This window comes from Protopterus annectens, chromosome 6.part0 (genome assembly GCF_019279795.1).
Source record: "Protopterus annectens isolate FY-2018-M chromosome 6.part0, PAN1.0, whole genome shotgun sequence".
In the NCBI taxonomy this organism is placed as follows: Eukaryota; Metazoa; Chordata; order Ceratodontiformes; family Protopteridae; genus Protopterus; species Protopterus annectens.
The window spans coordinates 728,040,016-728,065,652 of record NC_056737.1 but is presented as its reverse complement, the minus strand read 5'-3'; the positions used below and the strand labels follow the sequence as shown (position 1 = coordinate 728,065,652).

General features: G+C 41.4%; 1 protein-coding gene across 1 annotated transcript in view; it reads right to left on the bottom strand.

Moving 5' to 3' along the window:
* The window catches only part of LOC122804503 (galectin-3-like), a 272,792-nt gene that overhangs the window by 123,433 nt on the left and 123,722 nt on the right, over positions 1 to 25,637 (bottom strand). Inside the window, exons 3-4 of the mRNA XM_044074416.1 lie at positions 12,675 to 12,740; positions 2,969 to 3,057 (exon numbers count right to left, since the gene is read on the bottom strand). Coding sequence (XP_043930351.1) covers positions 2,969 to 3,057; positions 12,675 to 12,740 — 155 coding nt within the window. The remainder of the gene's footprint in view (positions 1 to 2,968; positions 3,058 to 12,674; positions 12,741 to 25,637) is intronic.

Sequence of the window (25,637 nt, the reverse complement as noted above, 5' to 3'; positions counted from 1 at the left end):
TTAGGGGTCGCCACAGCGGAACTCCGGTCCGCTAATGATTGGCAGTAGATTTTTACGTGTCGAGTTGCCAGCTCTGATGCACAACCTTCAACGTAGGTATGCCCATTCACGCATGTCTCTACACAGAAGACGCTTTAGCTGAGAATCGAACAGGACAATTGGCAATGAGAGGTAACTATAGAAAATATTAACAACATTTTAGATGCTTTGCAGATGTGTGTGCCCATTAAGTTTTTCTTTTTTTTTTATCATGCACTTGAAATACTGGATTGAATATGAATCTATGACAAATCACAGCAAGATATGTTGTGAAATGGTCGATCCTACCAGGAAATAATTAAATACAGAAATTATCTGGTTGACCCTGCTAGGAAAAAAAAAATAAATACAGAAAGTATCTGGTTGATCCTGCCAGGAAAAAAAACTGCAGAAAATATCTGGTTGGCCCTGCCAGAAAAAAAAAAAAAAAAAACTGACAATTTACCTTAAAGTTTAAACATTAATCCATTCATATTGCTAATTTTCTCTTCTTTGGTCACTTTTCACTCGTTTTTTAACTCTCTTGCTCTCTCCCTCACAACTAAAATACAGGAAGAGAACAGGAGAGTAACAGGATTAATCAGCAGCCATGTCACTCACATACTCAGATTATGTGACGGGCTGCTGATGAATTACATTTAACCATAACTAATAACACTTTGGATGCATTTGGACAATGGAAAATTACAGTTGTGATTTTGTGGATATTGATTTAAATAAAAAGCATTTTTTACGCATACAATTTCGAAGAGCACCTGCCCACCGGCCCATTTTGGCACTGGCCCTTCTTGCATTTGCCAGAACTCCCAGATGCCCAGTCTGCCCTTGGTGCCCATACAAAAAACAGGTGAATTAAGGCACCGTCTGTCCTTCAGCTGAGCATACAGGGAGGGAGGGTAGTTAAAAATGAATATCTATCTTATTAACCCTATAACAATGGATAAGAAGTTGTAGGTCTTTTACATGAAGTGGCAAGTCAAGAATCTCAATGCTAAAAACCTCATGAGGGGAAGGCCTTGAAAAACAAATGTGATCTAGTTTTATAATAAATTTCCAAGATCTTGGAAGAGGGCAGATTAATAGGCTTGACCTTCTTTGGTTTAGCACATGGACTTTAGACATTATTCCCTGTGTAGGCTTCATGGATAAGTTGACAACTCTGGGGTCAGGAGGCTGCTTTTTTGGGAGATGGAGGCTAGCTGATCTCTGCAAAAGGAGGCATACAATGATGAATGGAGGAATCCAACTGAATTTGTCAGGAATTAGTACTGGTGTCCAGAAAGCAGACAGGATTTTCAGATTGAAACCAGCATCCATTGTATAGCCCTTCTCCTCCAAGTGAACCCCCCCCCCCCCACACACACACACACACACACACCTCAGATAGTGCATGTTTCTGGACAGCATACCTTTTCAACACAGACCAAAAAAAAAAAAATCCTGAAATGACACCCTTAAGAAAAATCCATTTGGTGATGTTGGCATTCTACAAAAAAAAAAAAAAAAAAAAAAAAGAAGAAGAAAGAAGAGCCACTTAACAAAAATCTGTAGCTCAATAAAATACAAGCATAGTAAATACTGTATGCCACATACTTTTCTTAAAATGATAAGCTTGTGTACTTCATACAAAACTACCATGGTGCACAAGGGGTATCCCTAGCCATAACGTTGCTGTGTGCAGTGCAGCTTAACTTGTACCATACTGCAGATGCACAGAAGAGTTTTAAACTGGGTGTCACTGTAGGATTAGATGCAGAAAAGGGCTGAGGTGTTTCAGTTAGGTCTGGGCAGATGTTAGTAATGGGCAGTCATCTGAAGAATGACCCTTATTTACTGCAAGGAAAGAATGCATCTAAATACCACAAATGTCAGATTAAAAACTGTATTGCACAAAAGAGGAAAAAAAATATTTAGATGAAGTTATTACACACTGAACTCGTGGCATTTGATGTACTCCAGGCTGGTTGTTGCAACAAAAGAGTGCATCAGTACATTGACTATGTCCTATGGTGAGAAGCGTATCATATTGTTTTACATGGTATGGGATGAACTACAGCTGGAATACAATATCTAGGTCTAGAGGCAGCCTGAATACTGAAGCCACACTCTGGAAAACAATACAGTAAAGTTTTACAAGAACGGTGAGACCTGTGATCGCAGGCTGCTTGAAAAAGTACTCAGGGAGTTAAAGCTTTATTAGTATTCAAGATGAAAATGCACCTGGGAAGTTGACAGATATGCAAGTATCTGGAGGTATAAAAAACATCTTGTGGGAAAGGGCTACTTATGCTGAATGAGGAGTTTCCGACCCCTTAAGCTGAAGTGGGGTGGTTAAGAACAAAGTTTAAATAAAATTCATCCATGAAAAAGCTGTGATAATATTACCATGGAAAACAATAGCAGAAAATTATTTTGAGGGTTGCACATACGTCTCAACCTCTTAGCACAAGCAATTTAGACAAAGCCAAAAATAATGGTGGGACAAAGGCCCAGAATCACAAACACATTTTAAATATTGCTCATATAAACTTAGAAAATTGGTATAATAGGTTTTGCATTCATATGCATTTTCTGAAGGGTACAAAATCTGAAACTGAAATGTTTGTCATTATTTAGTGACTTCAGTCCTCAATGATTTGCCAGAAAGTCACATTTTTTTCACCGAGCAAACCAAAAAATATGAGACAAAATCTGGACATTCTGCAAAAATCTGGACAGCTGAGGTGTATTTACAAAAGTGGGATGACCCAAACTCAGATCATTACAACTGACAAGTGTATGACAGAAGAAAACTTACTATTTGACAAATGTATATCTGATGCTCTAATGCAAATGGTAACACGATATAATTTGTGAAACCATAATAATCTATACATCCAAATGAGATACACCTACAAGGAATAAAATGCAAAGCTCTGTTTTACACTACCTGCCAGCATCAGGCTTCACGTCACCACAAATCTGAATTTCTAAACCATGAAGAATTCCAACTTGCAGTGGTAAAGTATATGGAACAGGCTGCGCAAAGAAAAAAAAATAACTTAATTTGTATCATATCTTATAGCCATATTATCAGTAGTATACATGCTAACAAAAGATCATTATGTTATGACTATTGTGTACCTTTTGTAGGGGTCACTTGGGAAAACATAAAGTCATAACATAAAAGGTTGAAGCCATTTTTCACAAGCTAACACCAAATACAAATCATGGTGTCCTAATACTTAAGATGTTTTTGGTATAACAGGAGACATACACACTGACGCAAGAATTCTGAACAAAATCAAAAATAATTGGGAGTACAAAGGCCCAAAAGTAGGGACAATTTTTATTGTGGATTTTACAATTTTTAAATATTACTCCAATTCACTTAAACAGTTAATAGAAGGTTTTGCAATCAACTATGTGTTTACTGAACAATAAGTATAAAGTCTAATATTTGGCATTACTGACTGACTGTAATTCTCAAAAATTTACCAGAATAATCAAATAATTTACAAGGGACAGGGCAGAAATATGGAACAAAAACAGGGATATTCTGCCCTACCCTTCTCTTACTCACGCATTAAACTGAAAATCAAAACTAACCCCCTCTCTTCTCAAAGACAAACAAAAATAATTCACAAATTGACCAAACTCTATCTACACCTACTCCATAAACTCACTTGCAGTGGTAATATACATCCCATTCCAGGACCCAAAACATCAGTCAGCCCAAACTTAAATCAGCTAAATTCCCTACACTACAGACCTACCTCAGCTCTCCTCTTTTTAAACATTAATGTAAGAAGTATACTTAAAATTCATGACCTTCATGCCTTACTAGCTCTATACGAACCAGATATCGCTGTGTTAACTGAAACATGGCTCAAACCACAACATCCCAATAATGAAATTACTGCCCCGGGTTACAACATTATCCGAAGAGACAGATCAGAGAAAAAGGGCGGAGGTGTTGCAATATTATTCCAAAATCATCTTACCTTAGAACAACTAGATTACAATACCCATGAATTCAAAGATGTAGAACTAATCCTTGCCAAATTAAAAATAAGTTCCAACAAGCATATAATTATTGCAGGTGGCTATACCACCAGGCAATAACATCACTGTAATGGAAAGCCTGCTTAATTGGACCTCCAACTCCCTTCCACATGAAACCATACTATTAGGAGACTTCAATATTGACTGGCTTCACTGCTCCAACCATAACCCCTCTGACTTCTTAAACCTCCACAGGTTTACCCAAACTATAACCACCCCACTCGAATTGACAAAACTTCCAAACGCCGGTCCATCTTAGACTGGATCCTGGTATCTGACCCCCCTCTTGCACTGCAATCTGGTTGTCTTCCAGATACCCTAAGTGACCATCATCCAACCTACCTAATTAGAAACAGATCCCAAACCATCAACCAACCTATCCTCAGAGTAGTTAGAAACAAAAATACCTTTATAACTACTGATCTCATCAATACTCTAAAAAGCTATAACTGGACCCCCCTAAAACATCTACCTCTAGACGATGCCGTCGAGTACTTTAACATAACCTTCATAAAAATCTTAAACCATCACGTACCCCCTAGAACCATTAGAATAAAAACTAGCTATGCCCCATGGCTAAGAAAAGAAACTAAAACTATAATGAAAGAAAGGGACAAGGCCTGGATTCAATATCAGAAAAACAAAACCACTATTTCCAGACAAAACTACGTAGAGCTCCGTAACAAAGCCAAAAAGCAAATCAAACCAGACAAATCCAGCTACTATACAATCATGCAAGAAAAATATGCTCACAACCCACAAAAATTCTGAGCCACAATAAATAGTTTCATAGTTTCATAGTATAGTACTAGGCTATCTGACCTGGGGCATTTGTAAGCCTAGCCATAGTGATGTGGCTTTTGCCACCCCATGAAATGGTACAAAAATGTACGGAATAAATCTAGAATACTGTGCCTCTGTCTAGTAGTGACACAATGAAGGTCCCCTTATATAATAGAATTAGTTTACTGTGCCCCTGTCTAGCAGTGACACAGATGTGACCCCTGGGGTAAACCTACGATCTCCCATCCACTCATCAAGATTTCTCTTGAAGAGAGTCAGTGAGGGGCTCTGCCTAATACGAACTGGGATCCTGTTCCAAAGCATGGGAAGCCTCTGGGTTATGAATCTATCCCTCCAGCATGTCCTATTCATACTTGTGCCGAGGTTTAAGTCTTTAGCTCTCGTGGTCCTGATGGATTTGGATTTTTTGAGGTGGAGCATGTCCATCAGGTCCTGATAGATTTGGATTTTTTGAGGTGGAGCATGTCCATCAGATCCTGATTGGACATGGCCTTGTACGTCAGGCAGAGATCACCTCTGAGCAGGTGGTATGGTACTGAATAGAGCTGAAGTTTCTTTAGTCTGGCAGAATAAGACATATGTTGGAGACCCTTGATCCTTTTGGTGAGGTACTTTTGTGGTCTCTCCAGCTGTTGCAAATGCCGGGTGAGGTACATACCAAATGGGGCATTGTACTCAATCATGGGTCTGATGAGTGAGGAATATAGGGGTACAATGACATCCTTGGATCTGGATGTGAATCCCTTCATGATGAGGTGTGCAAGGTAGAATGTTTTTCTAACCACTTTGGCAACATGGGTGTCAAATGAGAGGTCACTGTCTACTTGGGTCCCTAGGTCTCTGATTACTTTTTCCGTACTCAGTGGGTTGCTGTCTATGTGATAATTTGTGGGTACTTTGTTTTTTCCAAAAGGGATGACTATACATATTTTGGCATTTAGTTTAAGGCTGTGACTACGGCACCAGTTGTCCGTTTCAGTGAGGCCTTTTTGTAGGATGTGTGTATCTGCTGGTGTATCGACTATGGCGCCTAGTTTGCAGTCATCTGCAACTTTGTCAGCCACAGCCCTCCCATGTTTGCTTTAACATCTGAGAAATAAATGCCGAACAAGAGGGGTCCCAGGACAGATCCCTGTGGGACACCACTTGTGACTGGCTTTGAGATTGACATTGCTCCAGCGATTTTAACATTATGGGTTCTGTCTTTTAGCCAGTTTGCAACCCATCTAGTGACATAAGGGTTTACTTTTAAGCTGTTTAGCTTATCTATGATGCCTGAGTGGGGTATTGTGTCGAAGGCCTTAGCCAAGTCCAGGTATGCTGTATGGACTGCTTTGCACTCATCAATGGCTCTAGTGACTGTTTCAAAAAAGTCAACCAGGTTTAAAAGGCAGGATCTGCCCTTTACAAAGCCAAATTGGGTGGGGTCAAGTGTCTGTAGGTCCCCTATGTCTCTGTTTATGAGTTCCATAATTATTCTTTCCATAGCTTTGCAGACCAGGCTAGTTAAGCTTATGGGCGGTAGTTTCAGGGTCTGTAGAGGCACCCCCTTGTGGAGTGGGACCACTGTTGCTGTACGCCAGTGTTCAGGTACATATCCCGAAGTAAGGCTAAGGTTAAATAGCATTTTTATGTGTGGATTTAGCTCCTCTTGGAGTTCACGTAACACGCACCCCAGGATACCGTCAGGTCCCATTGATGCTGTGTTTTTTGCTTTGTTTAGGGCGGTTCTCACTTGGACATCTGAGATGACAGGGAGATTACATTCAGCTGGGATAAGTATTTCCTCTTTTGGGGGTGAAGGAGGGGAGAAATTTGCACTGAACCTGTCAGCCAGAATGTTAGCAATATCTGTGGGTTCAGTGTATTTTTTGTTGTTGTGAATCAACTCTGAGCATATCTGAGGGTTTCCGCCCAGGTTTCTAACATGGCTGAAGAAGGCTTTGTGGTTATCTTTAGTGTCCTTAGCGATTTTTCTCTCACAGTTTGCCTTGGATGTTTTTATGAGAGAAAGTAGTTTTCTGCTAATGTTGATCAGAGATGTCTTCCCTTCATGGGATTTCACCCTGACGTGTAGTAGCTTCCTTCTTTTGTTATACAATTTGTTTATGGCTGAGGTCCACCAGACAGGACGCTTACATTTGGTGGAGAGGGACTTGGATTTGTTTGGGATTGCATGATCCATGCATTCTTGAAGATGTCCATAGAAAGCATTTGTGAAGGATTCGGCATTGTGGGATGTGGTATCCACTGGCACAGTGGGCTTAAAGGATACCATCTCAGTCTTAAGAAGAGTGAAGTCTGCTTTTGAGAAGTTTTTCACTGTGGTCTTTTGTGCTGGGGTGGAGGTGGGATATGTATATCCAGGGTGATAAGTTTGTGGTCAGATCTCACTAGTGAGGGGTATACTTGCGGTGTGGAGCATTTTGTCCCCATGTTTGTGATGATCAGGTCTAGTATATTATCTCCGCTAGTGGGAGAGGTGACTAGTTGTTCCAGTGCATTTGAATTTATGAATTCCAGGAACCTTTGGGCTAGGATATTAGGGCTAGAATAATGTACCCAATCTATGTTTGGGTAGTTGAAGTCTCCCAGTATGATGGTATTTTGTGATACATTCATATCCTCCAATGTCTTCAGGAAGGCTGAGTGGGGTTCTTGAGATTGGGAGGGTCATCTGTAACATGCTACCAGTTGTATAGCAGTTTTGCCTATGGTTAGTTGCACCTGTATGGTCTCTGATGCTTCATGTGTTGCTACTAACCTGGAGGTGTGGGTGTCCTTTATGAATATGGACACTCCCCCTCCCTTTGTGGTTCGGCCTGGGTTTTGGGGCTGAAAAGCATGATACGAGGTATAGCCTGGTAGCGCTGGGGTGCTCTCAGGAGCCTTGAACCAGGTTTCAGTTACTGCACAGACATCGATGTTCTCCATGCTGAGGAGTGCATCAAGTGCCTGCATCTTGAGATTTAGACTTCTGGCATTGAGCAGCATTACCCTTAGTTTTTTTCCATTTTTGTTTTCTAAGGAGGTGGGTTTGTCTTTTGAGCCTTGCCTAAAAAGGCACTATGGGGTGGCAAGAGCCTTAGCCAATATCCGGAAGCCCAGTGGTGACAGGTGTAAGCCATCCCTTCCGAACCAGCGTGGCTTATCCAACATATCATCCCAGGCAGACAGACATTGGATCCCCTTAGAATGACACCAGTACTTGAGCCAATTGTTAAAGCTGACCATCTTGTCTTTGTATTGTGGTATCATTCTTGGTGAGGGCAAGATGCTGCTCAGGGTCAGGGTCATACCAGCCTGGGCTACATAATCGGAGAGCTCCTCTATGTCTCTTTTCATGTAGTCCAGGGAGGTAAGTCTCAGGTCATTCACACCAGCATGGACAATGACGGAGTCGTATTTGTACTTGCTTTGGAGTGACCTGAGTGCGTGTGTTATGTGGTGGATCCTAGCTCCCGATAGACAGCTCACAGTCACCTTCTCCTTGTTCAGCCTGGTCAGTGGGACATCAGTGTGTCTGACTATGGAGTCACCTATTACTAGTGTATCAGGCAAGGTGCTTGGCCTTAAGGGCTGAGATTGGTCGACACACTGATTTATTGAAGTATGTGTTGCATGTGTTTTGTTTTCTGGTGGTGGATTTTTGGATGTCTGCTTTGGGAGCCTCTGTTGTTTTGGTAAGTTTTTTATTAGTGCCTCCGAGTATGTCTTTGTGCTTTTATGTGTTTGGTTTGCAGTTGTGGTAGGTCTATGTGGGACTGGGATTGTTGTGTGTGTGGTTGCCATCTCCTCCTGTCTGGTCATGCCAGCCCTGAGTTGAGAGAGTTCAGCCTCCAGTTTGGCTATATAGTTGCATCTCTCACATGTATTTGTGTTTGTTGGGAGGAGGAGAGGGTTGTCTGAGTACATGAGACAATTGTAGCATTGTCTCAAGATACCCAGGTTGACCAGCTGAACTGGAGACGACACCAGTAATCTACCACTTGACATGCTAGAACAGTATAAGGGAGTGGTATACCTTTAAGGGAAGTGGATATTCACAGGGGTGGTAAGTAGATGTAGTGCTTTACTTAGTACGAGAGTGCTTACTTAGTAGAGAAGTATTGAGAACAAGTGCTAGGCTTATAATACAGTGAGTAGTCTGGTTATACTAAGAGTAGAGCTTCCTTAAGGGAAAATTTGAAGAGCAGACTTGGCGGAGCCAGAAAAAGTTTAACCTTGTTTAACCGGCGCTGCAGCACGACCACACAAAGCCGTGCAAACGCGGATTTTAAACAGTGAACTACAAAAGAGCTAGAAATGGTCCCAAACAACCAATTACTACAGCTTCTTGTGCTGAGGTCACTTCCCCCAAGGACAGGTAGGCTGCTCAAGGCTCCCCACTCCCACTGGTGAGCAAAGAAACTTCCTTCTATCCAGGTAAGGTAATGGACAACACAGGAACTACACCACAGCCCAGAATACAGCAATGCCTGTAAACTGGTCTAAACTAGTCGAGGAAGGCAGGAAAACAAGGATTTTTTTTTTTTGTTTTTTGGTAGAAACACACAGAAAATGCAGAAACAGTGATAAATTAGTTACACAGGCTAGCACACTTTAGTGGGCAGCCTCCACAGTTAAATTAAACAAACAAACAAGCAAACTTTCGATCAAATTCGACTAAAATGTAACTTTAAGTGCAGATTTTAAAATAATGCAGCAATCAGTTAAAAAACAGTTCAGGCTAGTTCAAGGTCACTGCATCCAGGAAAGTTCATGACTCCAACCCCTGTGCTTCCAAATAACCATGAAAACATTCCTACTCAGTTTAACAAATTCTTTACCGAAAGAGTCCAGACCCTTGCCAATGCCCAAAATAGTACTAGCAGCCCCACACCAATAACTACCTCAACCCACCCCAATATACAAAACAATAGCCACAGTTTTCACCTCCAGTCTGTATCCACCAAATCAATATCTAAACTCCTTGGTAAACTTAAATCAACCACTCTAGCAGCTGATAAGCTGCCAGCAGACTTCCTTTGGATCTCAGCTGAAGCTATAGCCTATTCGGTCTTTATTCTCATAAACAGATCTCTCTCAGAATGCAAAGTCCCCACCTCATGGAAAACATCATATATAATTCCACTGCACAAAGGAGGCAACTCCTTAGAGCTCACCAAATATTGCCCAATAGCAATCCTATCACCTTTATCCAAAATATTAGAAAGAGTTGTTCATACTCAACTAATACAGCACCTCTAGAATAACAACCTACTCTCCATATCCCAGCATGGTTTTAGACATTCCCATAGCATCACAACAGCACTACTATCATTCACCAACATAGTTAACCACCACAGAAACAAAGATCTATTTGTTTCTTCCATATTCTTAGACCTATCAAAAGCCTTTGACATGGTAAACCACAGTCTGCTTCTTGATACCCTATCCACCCTAAATATAAGTACCTCCTCTATATCATGGTTCAACAGCTACTTATCTGCCTGTCAGCAAGCAGTCCTATGGCAGGACCAATTGTCCCCCCTGTTACCAGTAACCATAGGAGTCCCTCAAGGATCCATCTTTGGCCCATTGCTGTTCTCTCTATTTACAAATCAGATCTCTTCATCCTCTCCCACTGCCTCAATAGTACAATATGCAGATGACACCCACCCTCATATGTGCTGCCCCTACACTTAGTGAACTGTAAACCCTTACCCAAAATAACTTCACCCTAGCCGAAATTTGGTTCACTAACATCAAACTTTTTAATCCCCAAAAAAAAAAAAAAGCAAATTCTTTTCAACCCTGGCAGAGCTCCTCCCCTAAATAATAATTTCACCATTAACTCTAAAGAAAACATTCAAATCAGTCCAGCCACACACACTAAACTGCTAGGCATAGAAATAGACAATAACCTGAGGTTCGACATCCACATAGCACAAACCATTAAGAAAGTTAATAAAAAACTTGGTCTCTTCTACAGGAACAAACAGTTTATGACAAAACGCACCAAAGTAACCATCGCAAGGACTCATATTTTATCCACCCTCCTCTATGCCTCTCCCATCTTGACCAATCTCCACCCAACTGATCTAAATAAAATGGAATCTTGCTACAACAAGATTGCCAAGTTTGCTACTGAAGCCTCATATAGGTCCCACCACTGTCTATCCCTTAAGCAACTCAACTGGCTTGAGTTGCCTCATATAATTCTACTCAATCAACTCTCTATAGCACACAAACTCTACTACCTTCCTGAGATAACTTCAGCACTTCAGAGCCTAATTCAGCCCCACATTCCCTCTAGAGCCTTAAGATCTAGTAACCAGAACCTTATAACTGTCATCAAACATAAAAACGAAGCTGGTAAGTCCCTCTTTGCCAACACCATTGCCAAAACCTGGAACACACTGCCAAGCCAAATAACTTCTACCTCCTGCTTTAGTCAATTCAAAAAGTCCTGAAAACCCACTATCTAAGTAACTGGCTATGCTCATGCCACTCACCAGGCTAATCCATACCAAGAGAATTTGTCAGGGTACAGCTATGTATAAACAGTTTCTCCCCTGAAAGCTTCCAAACCCATGTACAATTACCTTACAAAACTTATAACTGCACAAGAAAAAAAAATGTACCTCTAATTGTCTACTGTAAGAAATGTTAATCACTAGCATGATGTCCTGTTGTGTGTATATGCCATATGTATGTATGTTCTACTTCTTTTTACTCTCATGTAATTTATTGTAATGTGGAGCTTTTCTCCCTGGGCCTCCACTGAAAATGGACCTGTGTCCAGTCGGACTTTCCTGGTAAACAAATATAAAATAAATAAATAAATAAATACATTTTGGAAGTATTCATGTGTGCTAACCCTAACCTTGACCCTCATTGTGCTCCTAACCCTAAACCCACACATTAATTAAAAATCCATTTTCCTTAACACTACTACTACTCAAGACACTGACACACACACACACACACACACACACACACACACACACACACACACACACACACACACACACACACACACACACACACTTTTTTTAACATTTTACCATTTTAACATAGGTTCATAGGTAGGTACTAGGCTATCGGCCCAAGGGCCTACATAAGCCTAGCCAGCAAGGTTCCATGTCTTATGCCACCCAAGAAAGTTATTTTCCTGTGCCACTGTTGAGTAGAGACACAGAAGTGATCCCCGGGGTGTATTTCCTATTTCCTATCCACTCATCAAGATTTTTCTTGAAGAGTGCTAATGAAGAACTTTCCTTGACATAGATGGGTAGCTTGTTCCAGAGTATTGGATGTCTCTGGGACAGGAATCTATCCCTCCAGCATGTCCTGTTTATTGTGGTGACAAGGTTTAGGTCCCTAGAGTGTGTAGCTCAGAGGGATTGGGATTTCTTTAGGTGTAGCATGTCTAACAGCTCTGAGTTTGACATAGCTTTATATGTTAGGCAGAGATGACCTCGGAGTAGGCGATATGCTTACGGAGTAAAGCTGGAGTTTTTTACAAAGGCGCACACCCAGACACTTTGTTTAATATTTTACCATTTTAACATCACCTACAAAGGCAGCACCTCTCGACTGTATCCCTTCCCCAGTCATGCTGTATTTCATTGCTTGCAATGGAGTCTGCACCCAGGAGCATACCTACTAGAGATGCCTCATGTTAATATTGATAACTCTAGACAGAGTGTTTCATTAATGATTTTCTATGTGGTATAGGAAAGAAATCAACTCAGAATTATTTTAAGATAGTATAAAACTATTTTAACATGCATGATACTCACAATACCCATGTAGGGATAGTTGGTATTCACGTTTTGGGCATCAGTGTCTGTTATAGCATCGTCCAACTAGAAAAACAAAAGCAAAGGGTGGAATTTAAGCAGATTATGTTTATAAGGTATTTCAGAAACAAAGTATCTTAATAAAGACAATAAAGTTAAATGAGATATCTACAAAATAAGTTGCTGAATAACATTTAAGACCTTAATATAATTAAACGAGTTGTTTATTATAACTGAATAAAATATTTTGTTAACTTTCCTTATGTATATATTTAATTTACTTTTTTTGCTGCTTCTATTCCTGGTTCTGTCTGAGACCTTTTTCTGAACTAAGATATGTTATACACAGGGGTTAGAGCAGAGGCATTATTGTGGCTTGTTATGACTCAGTTTCCATTTTAAATGAAAAACAAAAAAATCAAGTGCTATCCACCAACTCTTCTGTTACAGTACATGGAATTCATTAAGGCAAAAGAAAGCAAACTTTTGAAGCTCCCTATGCAGTTATTATTTTTAAAGATTTCTCAATGTTTTCTTCAATTTCTTGTTTTTGAATACAGTGACTGAACTTTATTATTTATCTTTGAATCTTCTGGGCCAGAGATGTGTTATTTGTGTGTGTGTGTGTGTGTGTGTGTGTGTGTGTGTGTGTGTGTGTGTGTGTGTGTGTGTGTGTGTGCGTGTCTGTGTGTGTGTGTGTGTGTGTGCATGTGTGTATATGTGTAATGTGCAAGCATACTTGTATGTGTATATGTACGTGTGTGTGTGTGTGTGTGTATCTGTATAATTGTATATTTGTGCATGTATGGGTGCATGTTTGTGTGTGTGTGTGTGTGTGTGTGTGTGTGTGTGTGTGTGTGTGTGTGTGTGTGTGTGTGTGTGTGTGTGCGTGTCTGTGTGTGTGTGTGTGTGTGTGTGTGTGTGTGTGTGTGTGTGTGTGTGTGTGTGTGTGTGTGTGTGTGTGTGTGTGTAATGTGCAAGCATACTTGTATGTGTATATGTACGTGTGTGTGTGTGTGTGTGTGTGTGTGTGTATCTGTATAATTGTATATTTGTGCATGTATGGGTGCATGTTTGTGTGTGTGTGTGTGTGTGTGTGTGTGTGTGTGTGTGTGTGTGTGTGTGTGTGTGTGTGTGTGTGTGCGCGCGCGTGTGTGTGTGTGTGTGCAATCGCTTTTTAGCCTCAGTTAGGCACTCTCAGATGTTTGTATTTCAGGTTTATCTCTGCTAGAAGCATGCAGATGCTCCATCTCTAAATGTTACCCTCATGCATTGCAGGTTAAGATGCAGTACACTGTAACAGGTAACAATCAAATGGAGTGTAGACCCTACCAACATCTCCAGATTTTTTTTACAGTCTTTGAAGGAAGCTTGCTTGATCACAGATGCAGAGCTGTTGTTTGATATTTTTTCTTCCTTGAGAGGCAATTGGCAATGTGCAAACTTTCCAGCATCAACACATGGCAAAAAATAACAGACTTCTACCTCGCAAACTGTAGAGTCACATTATAATCATTATGAAGAAATACCTTCTAGTTTTAATGATGACTGTGTTCTCTTCAGGTATTCTTCTACCGTCTGTCATTTTCCTCAGTTCTGTTTGGTATATTCTTTGCCTTTTACATTTGCATCCTGTCGCCGTTTAAGTTTTTTTTTTCTGATGCTTCTTCCCTTAGCTCATTCACCACCCTGTGGGCAGACCTCTCACCTATCCAGAATTTTGTATAATATCCAGATTTTTGCTTCATATTTTTTTGGTCTGTTCCTCATAAAAATTAGGTTTTCTGACAAATCATCGAGGACTGAAGTCAGAAATAATAACAGACATTTCAGTTGTAAACTACATATCCTTAAAAATGCAATTTAATTTGAATCCTGTTATTTTAGCAACCTAGGTTTATAGAAAAAAATCCAAAAGCCTAAGCTTTTCTTCTTTTAAAGGAGAACAGTGCTCACAGACTGAAAAAACATGTTTATTTCATCAAGTCTTGATGTTTCCTACATTTTAACACTACTTTTGGACTCTACATACTTTTTTTATATTTTTAAATGTAATTCCAGAGTCTGCCCACATGGGGTCTGGCATCTTGATTTTTTTAGTCTGCCTCTAGGTATCTCTCAATGCATCCTAAGCTCCTGTGTCAGGGATGTAGCCAGGCATACACTTTGTACTTTAGATAGTACATTTTTTTTCTGAGCATCATATCAATGTGGCTTTTGTCAGCTCATATTATGTCTACAACTGTCTAAATGAATGCCTTTAACAAAAGGTACAATATTGCTAATCTAAAACCATTATGCTAATAGTTTTAGGGGGAACCACTGAAAATGTTAATTACATTTATAAAGTGCCTTGGGGGACAGCATTTTGAGACGTGTCTATTTTTAAGTGATAGTTGTCTATGGGGGGTAGCACTAAGAGCTTATGAGTACAAAATAGAATTTGCTTGCTATACCTCTCCTGTCAATGCATCAACTTTGCATATGTTTTCACATATACCCTGTTTTCTTTTAGTCTGCCAGGTTTAATTACCATTTCTTGCTTTTTAATGACTACTTAAAAGACAAACACGGATAATAACACAGAACAGTATTCTCAGCACATGAACTTTGTCTCCTGCTGTAAGCTGTCAATCACAGCAGCAAACACCTCAAATTTACCACTTTGACAGATACTACAGGGAGGTGTTTATGGGGGGGAGGAGAGATCAGTTTAAGGAGTTAAGGCATAATGAAAGAATGAAAATTGGCCACTTTAGAAAGACGTAACAATCACAAAGAATACTGTTCTGTGTAATTATCCCTGTTTGTCTTTTCAGTAGTCATTGAAAGGCCAGAAATGATAATTAAACCTGACTGACTAAAAGAAAGTAGGGTATACATGAAAACACATGTAAAGTCAATGCATTGATAGGAGTTTAAGGGCTATGATGTACTATTTTAAAGCCAAACACTGCAATATGGGATATTTAGAGGAAGACTAAAAAAATCATATGCTGGACCCCATGTGGGGAGACTCTGGAATTACATTTAAAAATATAAAACAAGTATGTAGAGTCCAAAGGTGGTGTTAAAACGTCGTTCCATAGGGTCATAGGTGTGTACTACTCTAATGGCCCTGGAACCTTTACAAACCTAACCCCAAAAAATTGCCCAGACACCATGTCATCCGATGTTAGTTCACAGTGCCCCTATCCAATAGGTCATCTGGAATGATCCCTGAAGTGAACTTTCTGTTACCCATCCACTCGTCAAGATTTCTCTTGAAGACGGCCAGTGAGGTGTTCTGCTTGAAATGAATGGGAAGCTTATTCCAGAGTATGGGCAGTCTTTGGGAGATGAACCTGTCCCTCCAGCATGTTCTGTTAATTGTAGTAATGAGGTTGTGATCTCTACAGCGTGTGGCGCGGGGGGATTGGGATTTCTTTAGGTGTAACATTTCAAATAGGGCTGGGTTGGACATAGCTTTGTAAGTCAAGCAGAGATCACGTCTAAGTAGACGATAAGAGACTGAGTACAGCTGAAGTTTCTTGAGTCTGCCTATGTAGGACATGTGTTTAAGGCCTAGGATTCTTTTTGTGAGGTACTTTTGTGGCCTCTCCAGCTGTTGTAGGTGTCTGGTCAGGTACATGCCAAGTGGGGTGTTATATTCGATGACTGGTCTAATGAGGGATGAGTAGACAGGGATGATGATCTCTTTCTTCCTGGATGCAAAATCTTTGGTTAGAAGATGTGCCACGTAAAAGGACTTTCTGACCACATTGTCAATTTGGTGGTCGAAGGTGAGGTGGCTGTCGACCTGGATGCCCAGATCTCTTAAGGTCCCTTCCGTGTTCAGTGGGCTCCCATCAACATGATAATTCGTGGGAACTGAGTTTTTTCCAAAGGGGATGATAACTAATTTTTTGGCGTTAAGCTTCAGGCCATGGTTCCGACACCAGTCACTGGTCTCAGAGAGGCCCTTTTGTAAGATGTCTGCATCACTTGGGGAGTTAATAATGACTCCTAGCTTGCAGTCATCAGCAAACTCGGTCAGTCAAAACCATTCTGTGTTGGCCTGGACTTCTGAGAAATAGATGTCAAACAGGAGAGAGCCCAGGACCGAGCCCTGTGGGACTCCACTCATAACAGGTCGACAGTCTGACTTGGAATCACTCTGTGGGTCCTGTCTGTGAGCCAATTTACAACCCACCTAGTGATGTAAGGATTGATGCCAAGTTTGGTGAGTCTATCAATGATACCTGAGTGGGGAATGGTATCAAAGGTCTTGGCAAGGTCGAAGTAGGCTGTATGTACTGCCTTACCGTCATCCACAGCCTTGGTGACTGCCTCGAAGAAGTCAAACAGATTTAGTAAGCAGGATCTTCCCTTGACAAAGCCAAACTGTGTGGGGCATCAAGAGTTTGGAGATTGCCTATATCTTTGTTAAGCAGGTCCATGATGATGCACTCCATAGCTTTGCATACCAGACTCATCAGGCTAATGGGGTGATGGTTCCCTGGGTCTGTGTTTGCTCCACCTTTATGGAGCGGGATGATTGTAGCAGTGCACCATTCATTAGGGACATAGCCTGAGATAAGGCTGTGATTGAACAGGGCACACAGATGTGGTTCCAGTTCATTTTGTAGCTCATGTAGGATGCAGCCAGGGATATTATCAGGTCCCATGGACGCTGTATTCTTGGCTTTGGACAATGCAGCTTTTACCTGTGCCACAGGAATGGTGTGTACCAGGCTTTCTTCTGGTATTGTGATAGGGCGCTTGGGGGGGAGGGGTAAAGTTGGCACTGAATCTGTCGGCCAGTATGTTGGCTATATCTGTTGGCTCAGTATAGGAGGTGCCATTGTGCAATAACTCAGAGCAAATCTGGGTATTGCCTTTGAGGTTCTGATATACCTATAGAAGGCTTTGTGGTTATTTTTGGAATCAGCTGCAATTCTGCTTTCATAGCTGGCTTTAGAGGATATGATAAGGGATCTCAGCTTTTTGTTGAGACTGATAAGGGAGGTTTTCCAGTCCTGTGACTTCATTTTTTTTTCTGCAACAGTTTCTTTCTTCTGTTGTAGAGTTTATTGATGGCTGGGGACCACCAGATTGGCTTTCTTTTTTTGGAGGAGAGCATCTTAGTTCTATTTAGTATGGCAAGGTACATCTGTTTGCTTACATGCTTGTACAATGCATTGGTGTATGATTTGGCATACAGCTATGTTCCATTGGCATGGATGCCGAGAAGTTAGCCACCTCAGTTTTTAGGAGCCCAAAGTTGGCTTTAGAGAGGTTTTCAAGTTGGTCACATCAATAAATGATGAAATAAACATGTTTTTTTTCAGTCTGTGGGTGTGGTTCTCCTTTAAACTGTAGCAAACCGCTTGCTACATTTATAGCAAGTGGCTTTCTACAGTTTATAACACACATTCAGAGTGCCAAAGTGCTTCAGTACTGACTGCAAATGCATACCTTCAAATGCACTAAAGACTAATTGACATCTGGTGATCGCACCCCCGTAATATTTTGTGGCCTGGATGACTACCCTCTTCACTTAGACCAAAAGGATACTGACAGATGAAATATAAACAAAGCAGTTGTGAAACAAAATACACATTTCAATCCAGTAGATATCAAACAGTCTCTTTTCTCATTTTAGCATTCTGCATTTTGAATTAAGGACAATATGGTGGAAGCCCAACAGTGAGATCCTCCTCCATTATCTGGACATGTTCTCCCTGGCATGGCTAAAGGTCTCATTCTCCCATGGACCCATTTAAAGCTTAGCTAACTACCTGTAGGTCAGGCAGACTGGAATTTTCTTCTCCTTTTGCATTTCCTGTTCTTCCCAGGAGGCAGATAGCATTGCCTCCTCTTCTAGTAAGGCAGGAATGGAGACCTCCATATTCCACTGTTCCCTAAGAAGGGTAGCTCACTCTAATAGTCTAAAGAGTTTTCTTTAGTAACTACTTGACCTGAAATCACATTCTTTCTCTCACTCCTTTTTATCTTTTTGCTTCTCATTGAACTTTATCTCACCCTGTGCTTTTAATCCTATTTTGGGTTCTGGGAATCTCTCTGAGTTGGTCTAATGGTGTGTTGCTCTAACTGTAGTTGAGAGGGTCCTGTGTTTGAGACTTGGCAGGGCTGGTTATTTGCAATTACATTAGGAACCTAGAGTCCAAGCTCTCTTCCCCCTCAAGCCAGTATATCTGGCACCAAAATGTTGTCAATATAATCACTACACCTCAAACACCACCCACACCTACACAACACGCACCTACATATGCAGAGGTCCTCCACATAAACATATCCAAACAAAGGTGACCTCAGAGGCAAAAACACACGTAATCTCTACAGCCTTCCACACCACATAGCACACATAGTCTACACACCTGTGCCTCACAGCCACTAAGGCTTCACCATAAACCCAACATATTAGTCATAGGAGACTCCACTGTGAGACACATGGATGTGCCTCTCACCAGGCTAGATAAGGAGAAAGTCACGGTTAGTTGTCTGTCAGGTGCCAGTCTCTCAACAACAGGTACTGTTATGACTCTGTCATAATCCATGTTGGCGTGAATGACTTGACACATACCTCTCTGGACTATATGAAGAGAGACATGATTGAGCTCACTGATTATGTGCCCCAGACAGGTATGTCCCTAGCCTTAAGCAGCATTTTGCCGTCACCCAGAATGATGCCTCAATACAAACAGAAAATGATTGACTTTAACTGGCTTAGTTTCTAGTGTCATTCCAAGGGGATCCAGTACCTAATAGTTTGGGAAGATATGATCAACAGACCACGATGCTTTGCCAGAGATCATAGGATCTTAGGAGTTTACTAGGCTATTGGCCTTGAGACCCTTATAAGCCTAGCCAGGAGTTTAGCCCATGTTTAGAGAAATCAGCACCTAAATCCCCTGTCCAGCAGGGATAAGGGTGGAATCCCAGGGGTATATTTTCTGTTTCCCATCCAGTTATCCAGGTTGCTCTTAAAAAGGGGTAAAGAGGTACTCTGCTTGATGTGGAGAGGGAGTCCATTCCATAGATGGGGGAGTCTCTGGGACACAATTCTGTCCCACCAACAAGTCTTGTTGATGCCACAGACCAGGTTGAGGCTGAGCATATGGGTTGCTCGAGTGGAGCTTGACTTGCGGATATGCAGCAGTACCATCAAGGTGGGGTCCGTGCTCACCATGTATCCCAGACAAAGGTCACCTTTGAGGAGTCTGTATGAAACTAAGTAGAGGGATAGGGCTTTTAGCCTATCTGTGTATGGTAGATGTTTGAGACCCTGGATTCACCTGGTGAGGAACCTCTGTGGTTGCTCCAGCTGCTGCATGTGCTTTGCGAAGTACATGCTGAAAGGGGCATTGTAGTCAATAATGGGCCTTAAAAAGGAAGAATACAGGGATGTTATGACCTCCTTGTCCCTGGATGAGATACCCTTACTTATGGGGTGGGCCATGTACAACAGAAGCAACATGGTTCATGGAAGATGGCCTGCATCTGTCTCACATGGGCTTTAGGATTCTGGCAAAGGTTCTTGCCTCCCCTATAGTGCCTTTTTTAGGAAAATTGATGAGGTGAAAACTACCAACATAAAATTTCAACAAAACACAAATTAAAGGTCATGCTGCTAATCTCTAAACATGAAACTGCACTCATTGCAAGCATTCCTAACCCTGGAAAATGTTGACATCTGTGCAGTCAAATAAACCTGGTATAAAGCTGCAGAGAGCACCCCAGCCATACCTGGTTACTCATCCTATCATACATTCAGACACAAACTGTGAGCAGTAAAACCAAAGGAGGTAGAGTTTCAATATACAATAAAGACATATACACCTCCTGGCTGGTCAAACAGTATGACACACAGGATACACTCCAAGTGCAGTTAACCATTGACAAGAAAATCATAACTAGCTACCAGACCCCAAATCTGACTCAAGATGCCTAGTCAGTCCATTTGGACCTGTTTGAATCTAATCTATCAAGATTCAACCCTTTACCCTGATTCTGGATGACTTTAACTTCCCAAACAAAGATTGGAAGAACTACTCATGCCAGAACACAAATGCCCAGAGATTCCTTGATTTTTGTCAATGCAAATGCCTTGGAACAGTTAGTTGATACCCCCACAAGAAGTGATAATATCTTGGACATGGTATCAACCAACATGAGTAACCACTTCAGCATCCCTATAGTATCATCCTCCCTGGTAACATCTGACCACAAAGTGGTCACGTTCAAAGTCACCATCTCCTCCAATCCCCCTCTTGCTAGGACCAGACATAAAAACTTCTCCAAACTTGATTACAGCCTCCTGAGGGATGGTATAAACAGCTTCACAGCCCCCTCCCCCTTTGTAGGAACTAGCACCAATACCCAAAACTACACCAAAATACCATACAAGCATTTATATAGATGCATGTAATCAGGACTACCTGAGAGGACTAAATCATCCAACACAAGGAAGAGTAAACCTTTCTGGTGGACATCTGCAATAAATAAAGTCTATGACACAAGGAAAAGAAATTGCTGTCCAAGACCAAGAAGGAGCAGGTGCCCAATTGGAAACAATGTCTCCTTAGCCTGAATAAGCAAATAAGAGCAATAGTGAAATCCTACAAAGCAAACTTTGAGTCCAAATTGGCCACATCTACTAGAGACAATTATAAGACCTTCTTCACATATGTCCGCAATCTCAAAGGAAGCACCCAGATATGTTCAGAACTGGTGGTCCAGGACACCACATATACAAATGCCGTAGATATAGCAAACTTGCTGGCTGACAGATTCAGTGAAACTTTACCTCTTTGTCCCTCCATCAGTAAATCAGGACATCCCCAGTACCTGCCCCCTTCCTCTTATATCTAGGGAAGAGGTCATCACTGCTCTCTCAAAGGCAAAAAATACAGCCTCCATGGGACTCAATAACATCACAGGCTGCATCCTATGTGAACTCAGGCAGAAACTTGCAGCACCATTAGGCACCCTATTCGACCAAAGCCTAAGTACTGGCTTTGTTCCAGCTGAGTGGAGGACAGCCATTGTCATCCCTTTACACAAAGGTTTAGCATCCACCGATCCAGAAAATTATAGACCCCTCAGCCTAACTAGCCTGATCTGCAAGGCCATGGAATGGATTATCATGGACCTCATTAACAAGGACATTGGCAGCCTCCAAACACTTGATCCCACACAATTTGGCTTCTTCAAGGGGAGGTCATGTCTACCAAACTAGGTTGACTTCTTTGAGACAGTCACCAAAGCCATGGACGAGGGGAAGATGGTGCACACTGCCTATCTTGACCTGGCCAAAGCCTTTGACATGATTCCCCACTTGGGCATAATAGATCAACTTTCTCAACTAGGCATCAATCCATATGTTACCAGTTGAGTAGCAAACTGACTCACTGATAGAACCCACTTGGTCAAAATAGGGGAAGCCACCTCAAGCTGTAGAGTCATAACAAGCGGCGCACCCCAGGGTCCGGTCTTACGGCCTCTGTTATTTGAGATATACTTTTCTGAGGTGCAGGCCAAAACCAGTGGGCTATGGCTGACTAAGTTTGTAGATGACTGTAAGCTGGGTGCTGTCATCAATTCCCCTAGTGATGTGGACATCCTCCAAGAGGGTCTCACTCAGACAAATGACTGGCGCCAGAAACATGGCCTCAAGCTGAATACCAAAAAATGCATCATCATCCCCTTTGGGGAGAGTGACGTCCCCATAAATTATCACATTAATAATAATGTCCTAAGCATGCAGTCAGTTGTGAGGGATTTGGGCACCCAGGCTGATAGCAACCTGAATTTTGACCACCATGTTGCTTCCATTGTATGGAAAGCCTTCTACATGGCCCACCTCATAAGTAAGGGTATCTCATCCAGGGACAAGGAGGTCATAACATCCCTGTACTCTTCCCTTATAAGGTCTATTATTGAGTACAATGTCCCTTTTGGCATGTACCTCGCAAAGCACATGTAGCAACTGAAGAGATCACAGTGGTTCCTCACTGGGAGAATCCAGGGCCTCAAATATCTACCATACACATTTAGGCTAAAAGCTCTATCCCTCGACTCAATTTCATACAGACTCCTCAGAGGTGACCTCTGTCTGGCATAGAAGGCGATCACGGACCCCACCTTGATGGAACTGCTGCATATCCACAAGTCAAGCTCCACTCGGGTAACCCGCATGCACGGTCTCAACCTGGTCTGTGACATCAACACGACTTGTTGGTGAGACAGATTTGTGTCCCAGAGACTTCCCATCTATTAAACAGACTCCCTTTCCACATCAAGCTTTACCCCTTTTTAAGTGCAACCTGGATAACTGGATGGGAAAAAGAAAATATACCCCTCGGATTCCACCCATGTCCCTGTTGGACAGGGGCATTGGGTGCTGATTTGTCAAAATATGAGCTAAACTCTTGGCTAGGCTTATAAGGGCCTCAGTGCCACTAGCCTAGTTAACCGCCTATGATCCTATGATCCTACGATCCTATGCACTTCTGCCTGGACTCTTTGTAGTATAGTGGCAGGGACTGCACTGCTCTCTAGACATATTTATCTGTATTTCCATCTTCCTGGTACCCCCTACTAGTGCCCAAGGTCTTGTAGACTCTTGGCTTTCATATGGCTCTAGGCTCATGGGGGTGTCTCAGTCCTAAAAACTGATGGCCTGTCTCAATCTTGATTCTTTTACAGTGGTTATGCTAGATTCCCTAGTGTTATCACCTTTCCACTGTTCCAAAGATTCTTGAAAAACAGGAAGTCTTTCCCATATACTATGTTACAGAGATAAGAAGCCATGGCTACCAGATGGAGGACTCTTCCAAATTAGGTTTGTACCTCCACCTGTGTAACTTTGTAAATTTACCCCATGAATATGCACTACCTCAATAGACTTTGGTGGGCAAGCTTTCTTTTCCCAAACATGCTGTGAATTCACTAACATAAATGCATTGCCAGAGTCCAGCAGCCCCTTTTGTTCTTGCCTCTCCACTCTTATTAAGCATTTTATTAGCTTTGCCTTTTTACAGTAACAGAATTCGGTCTTGGTCAACCAGGTCATCAGCTGATCTCATTCCATAGCCTTTTTACGATTGCCTTCCCCCAACTCTTTAGTGGTTTGTATGTGAGTTTTTAATTTAGTCTCACCATTGCAATATTTGTATCAGGGATTAGTCCAGATAAAATCACTTTAGCTAGAAGATCTAGGAAGGTCATCTCTGATAACCTCCCTGTAGGAGGAATAAAAACACCTCTTTGAAGTTTCCAGTGGTTTACTCAGTTAAGTTGGTAGATGGACAAGTGTTCTTGTTCTAATACATTACATTTAACAGGTTAGTTATTTAAAGGCAGTTACAGACTATGGTGGAGGGTACATGGGAGCTGATTGGAGGAAAATCTGGAAGATGGAAAAACAAGGAGCCAATCACAAAGCTTAGAGGTTACTCCATTATTTGAATATTATGACCAGCTCAGCAGCCTGTGGAACCTCATTTTTACTTAAAAATTTTATTTTATTTTTAACTTCTAACAAAGAAAATATGACAACATACTATGAGCTACAACTGTAGAATTATATATAAGAAAACACTTTTGCCTCAGTACTATCAGGTTTATCTATTAGAGTGGTTTACAATTTGGTCATTGAAAATGCTTGCTTTTATGAGACTATCACCAGACTTTATTAGTCTGTTTCGTAAAATGAGAGGCTGTATCTGCACTTTAAAGAATGGGCAAACTGTACATCAGCACCCTGATTGGAGAAAGAATATTCTCCAGCATGGTATTAATGTACAAGTAATGCCCAGTGAAAAATGAGTCCACTGCTTCATGGCAGCATATCAAGCTGCCATTGAGCTCAGACTGCTAAAAAAGTAACGTCTGACATTACTTTTACACTCGCTAAGCAGCGCTTTTGCTGTTTAGTGAGTGTAAAAAAAAACAGAAAGGTGTGTGTGCGTGTGTGTGTGTGTGTGTGTGTGTGTGTGTTTATTTTTCTGTCTGTGTCTGTGAGTGAGTGAGTGCATGCATGAAAGTAAAGAAGACTGTGTGTGTGTGAGAGAGATCAAGAGAGAAAGAGCGGTCTTGTGTGAGTGAATGTGCGTATGAAAGCAGAAGTGACTGTGTGTGTGTGTGTGTGTGTGTGTGTGTGTGTGTGTGTGTGTGTGTGTGTGTGTGTGTGTGTGTGTGTGTGTATGTGTGTCTGTGTGAAAGAGAAAGAGAGATCGATGGAATCAGATAGAGAGTCTCCTGGATCTGCTAGCTAAATTGATTTTATTTGGACTAATCCTTTATACTCTGTTTCTTGTTAGTCTTGTCATCCTGTGGGTCACAGGTGGGATACCAGACTTCACTCGAGCCCTCAGAATTTCCCCTGTTTTCAATGCAGTATTTGGTGATATGCCCTCACCTACCACACTGAAAACATAGAATAGAAGACATGGTTCCTTTTATTTTACTCAATGTTTTCTTGGGTGTATATTATTGCGTTGAAATACCATAACAGCGAACACCTAACATTGCAAGTATTCAGCGAAATTCTCTTCCACGATTCACTGAAAACTTAAAGGACAAAGATGTAGTTGGCCAATTACACAATTTTGCCCTTTTCTCCACTGTAGTGTGATCTCGGAGTTGGTATGTTTAGTTAGGGGGTGTGGGTTTGTTTTAGGTAAATTTAGATCAGTTCGTTTATGGGGCAAGTATTTGTCTGCCCTTTAAGTATTTAGCGAATTGCAGAAATGCATTTCGCTGGATATTTGCCAATGTTTAGGTCTTTGCTTTTACGGCGTTTCGACATCGTAATACAGACTCGTTTTCTCAACTACTTTACCAGATGTTTCTTTAAATACATGTTCACAGCATGGTATCCTTCCTACTAATGCTACAAAGCTCTAAGCATCTTGTGGATCTGCTTGACATACACAGTTTTTAAGGATCACTGGCAGA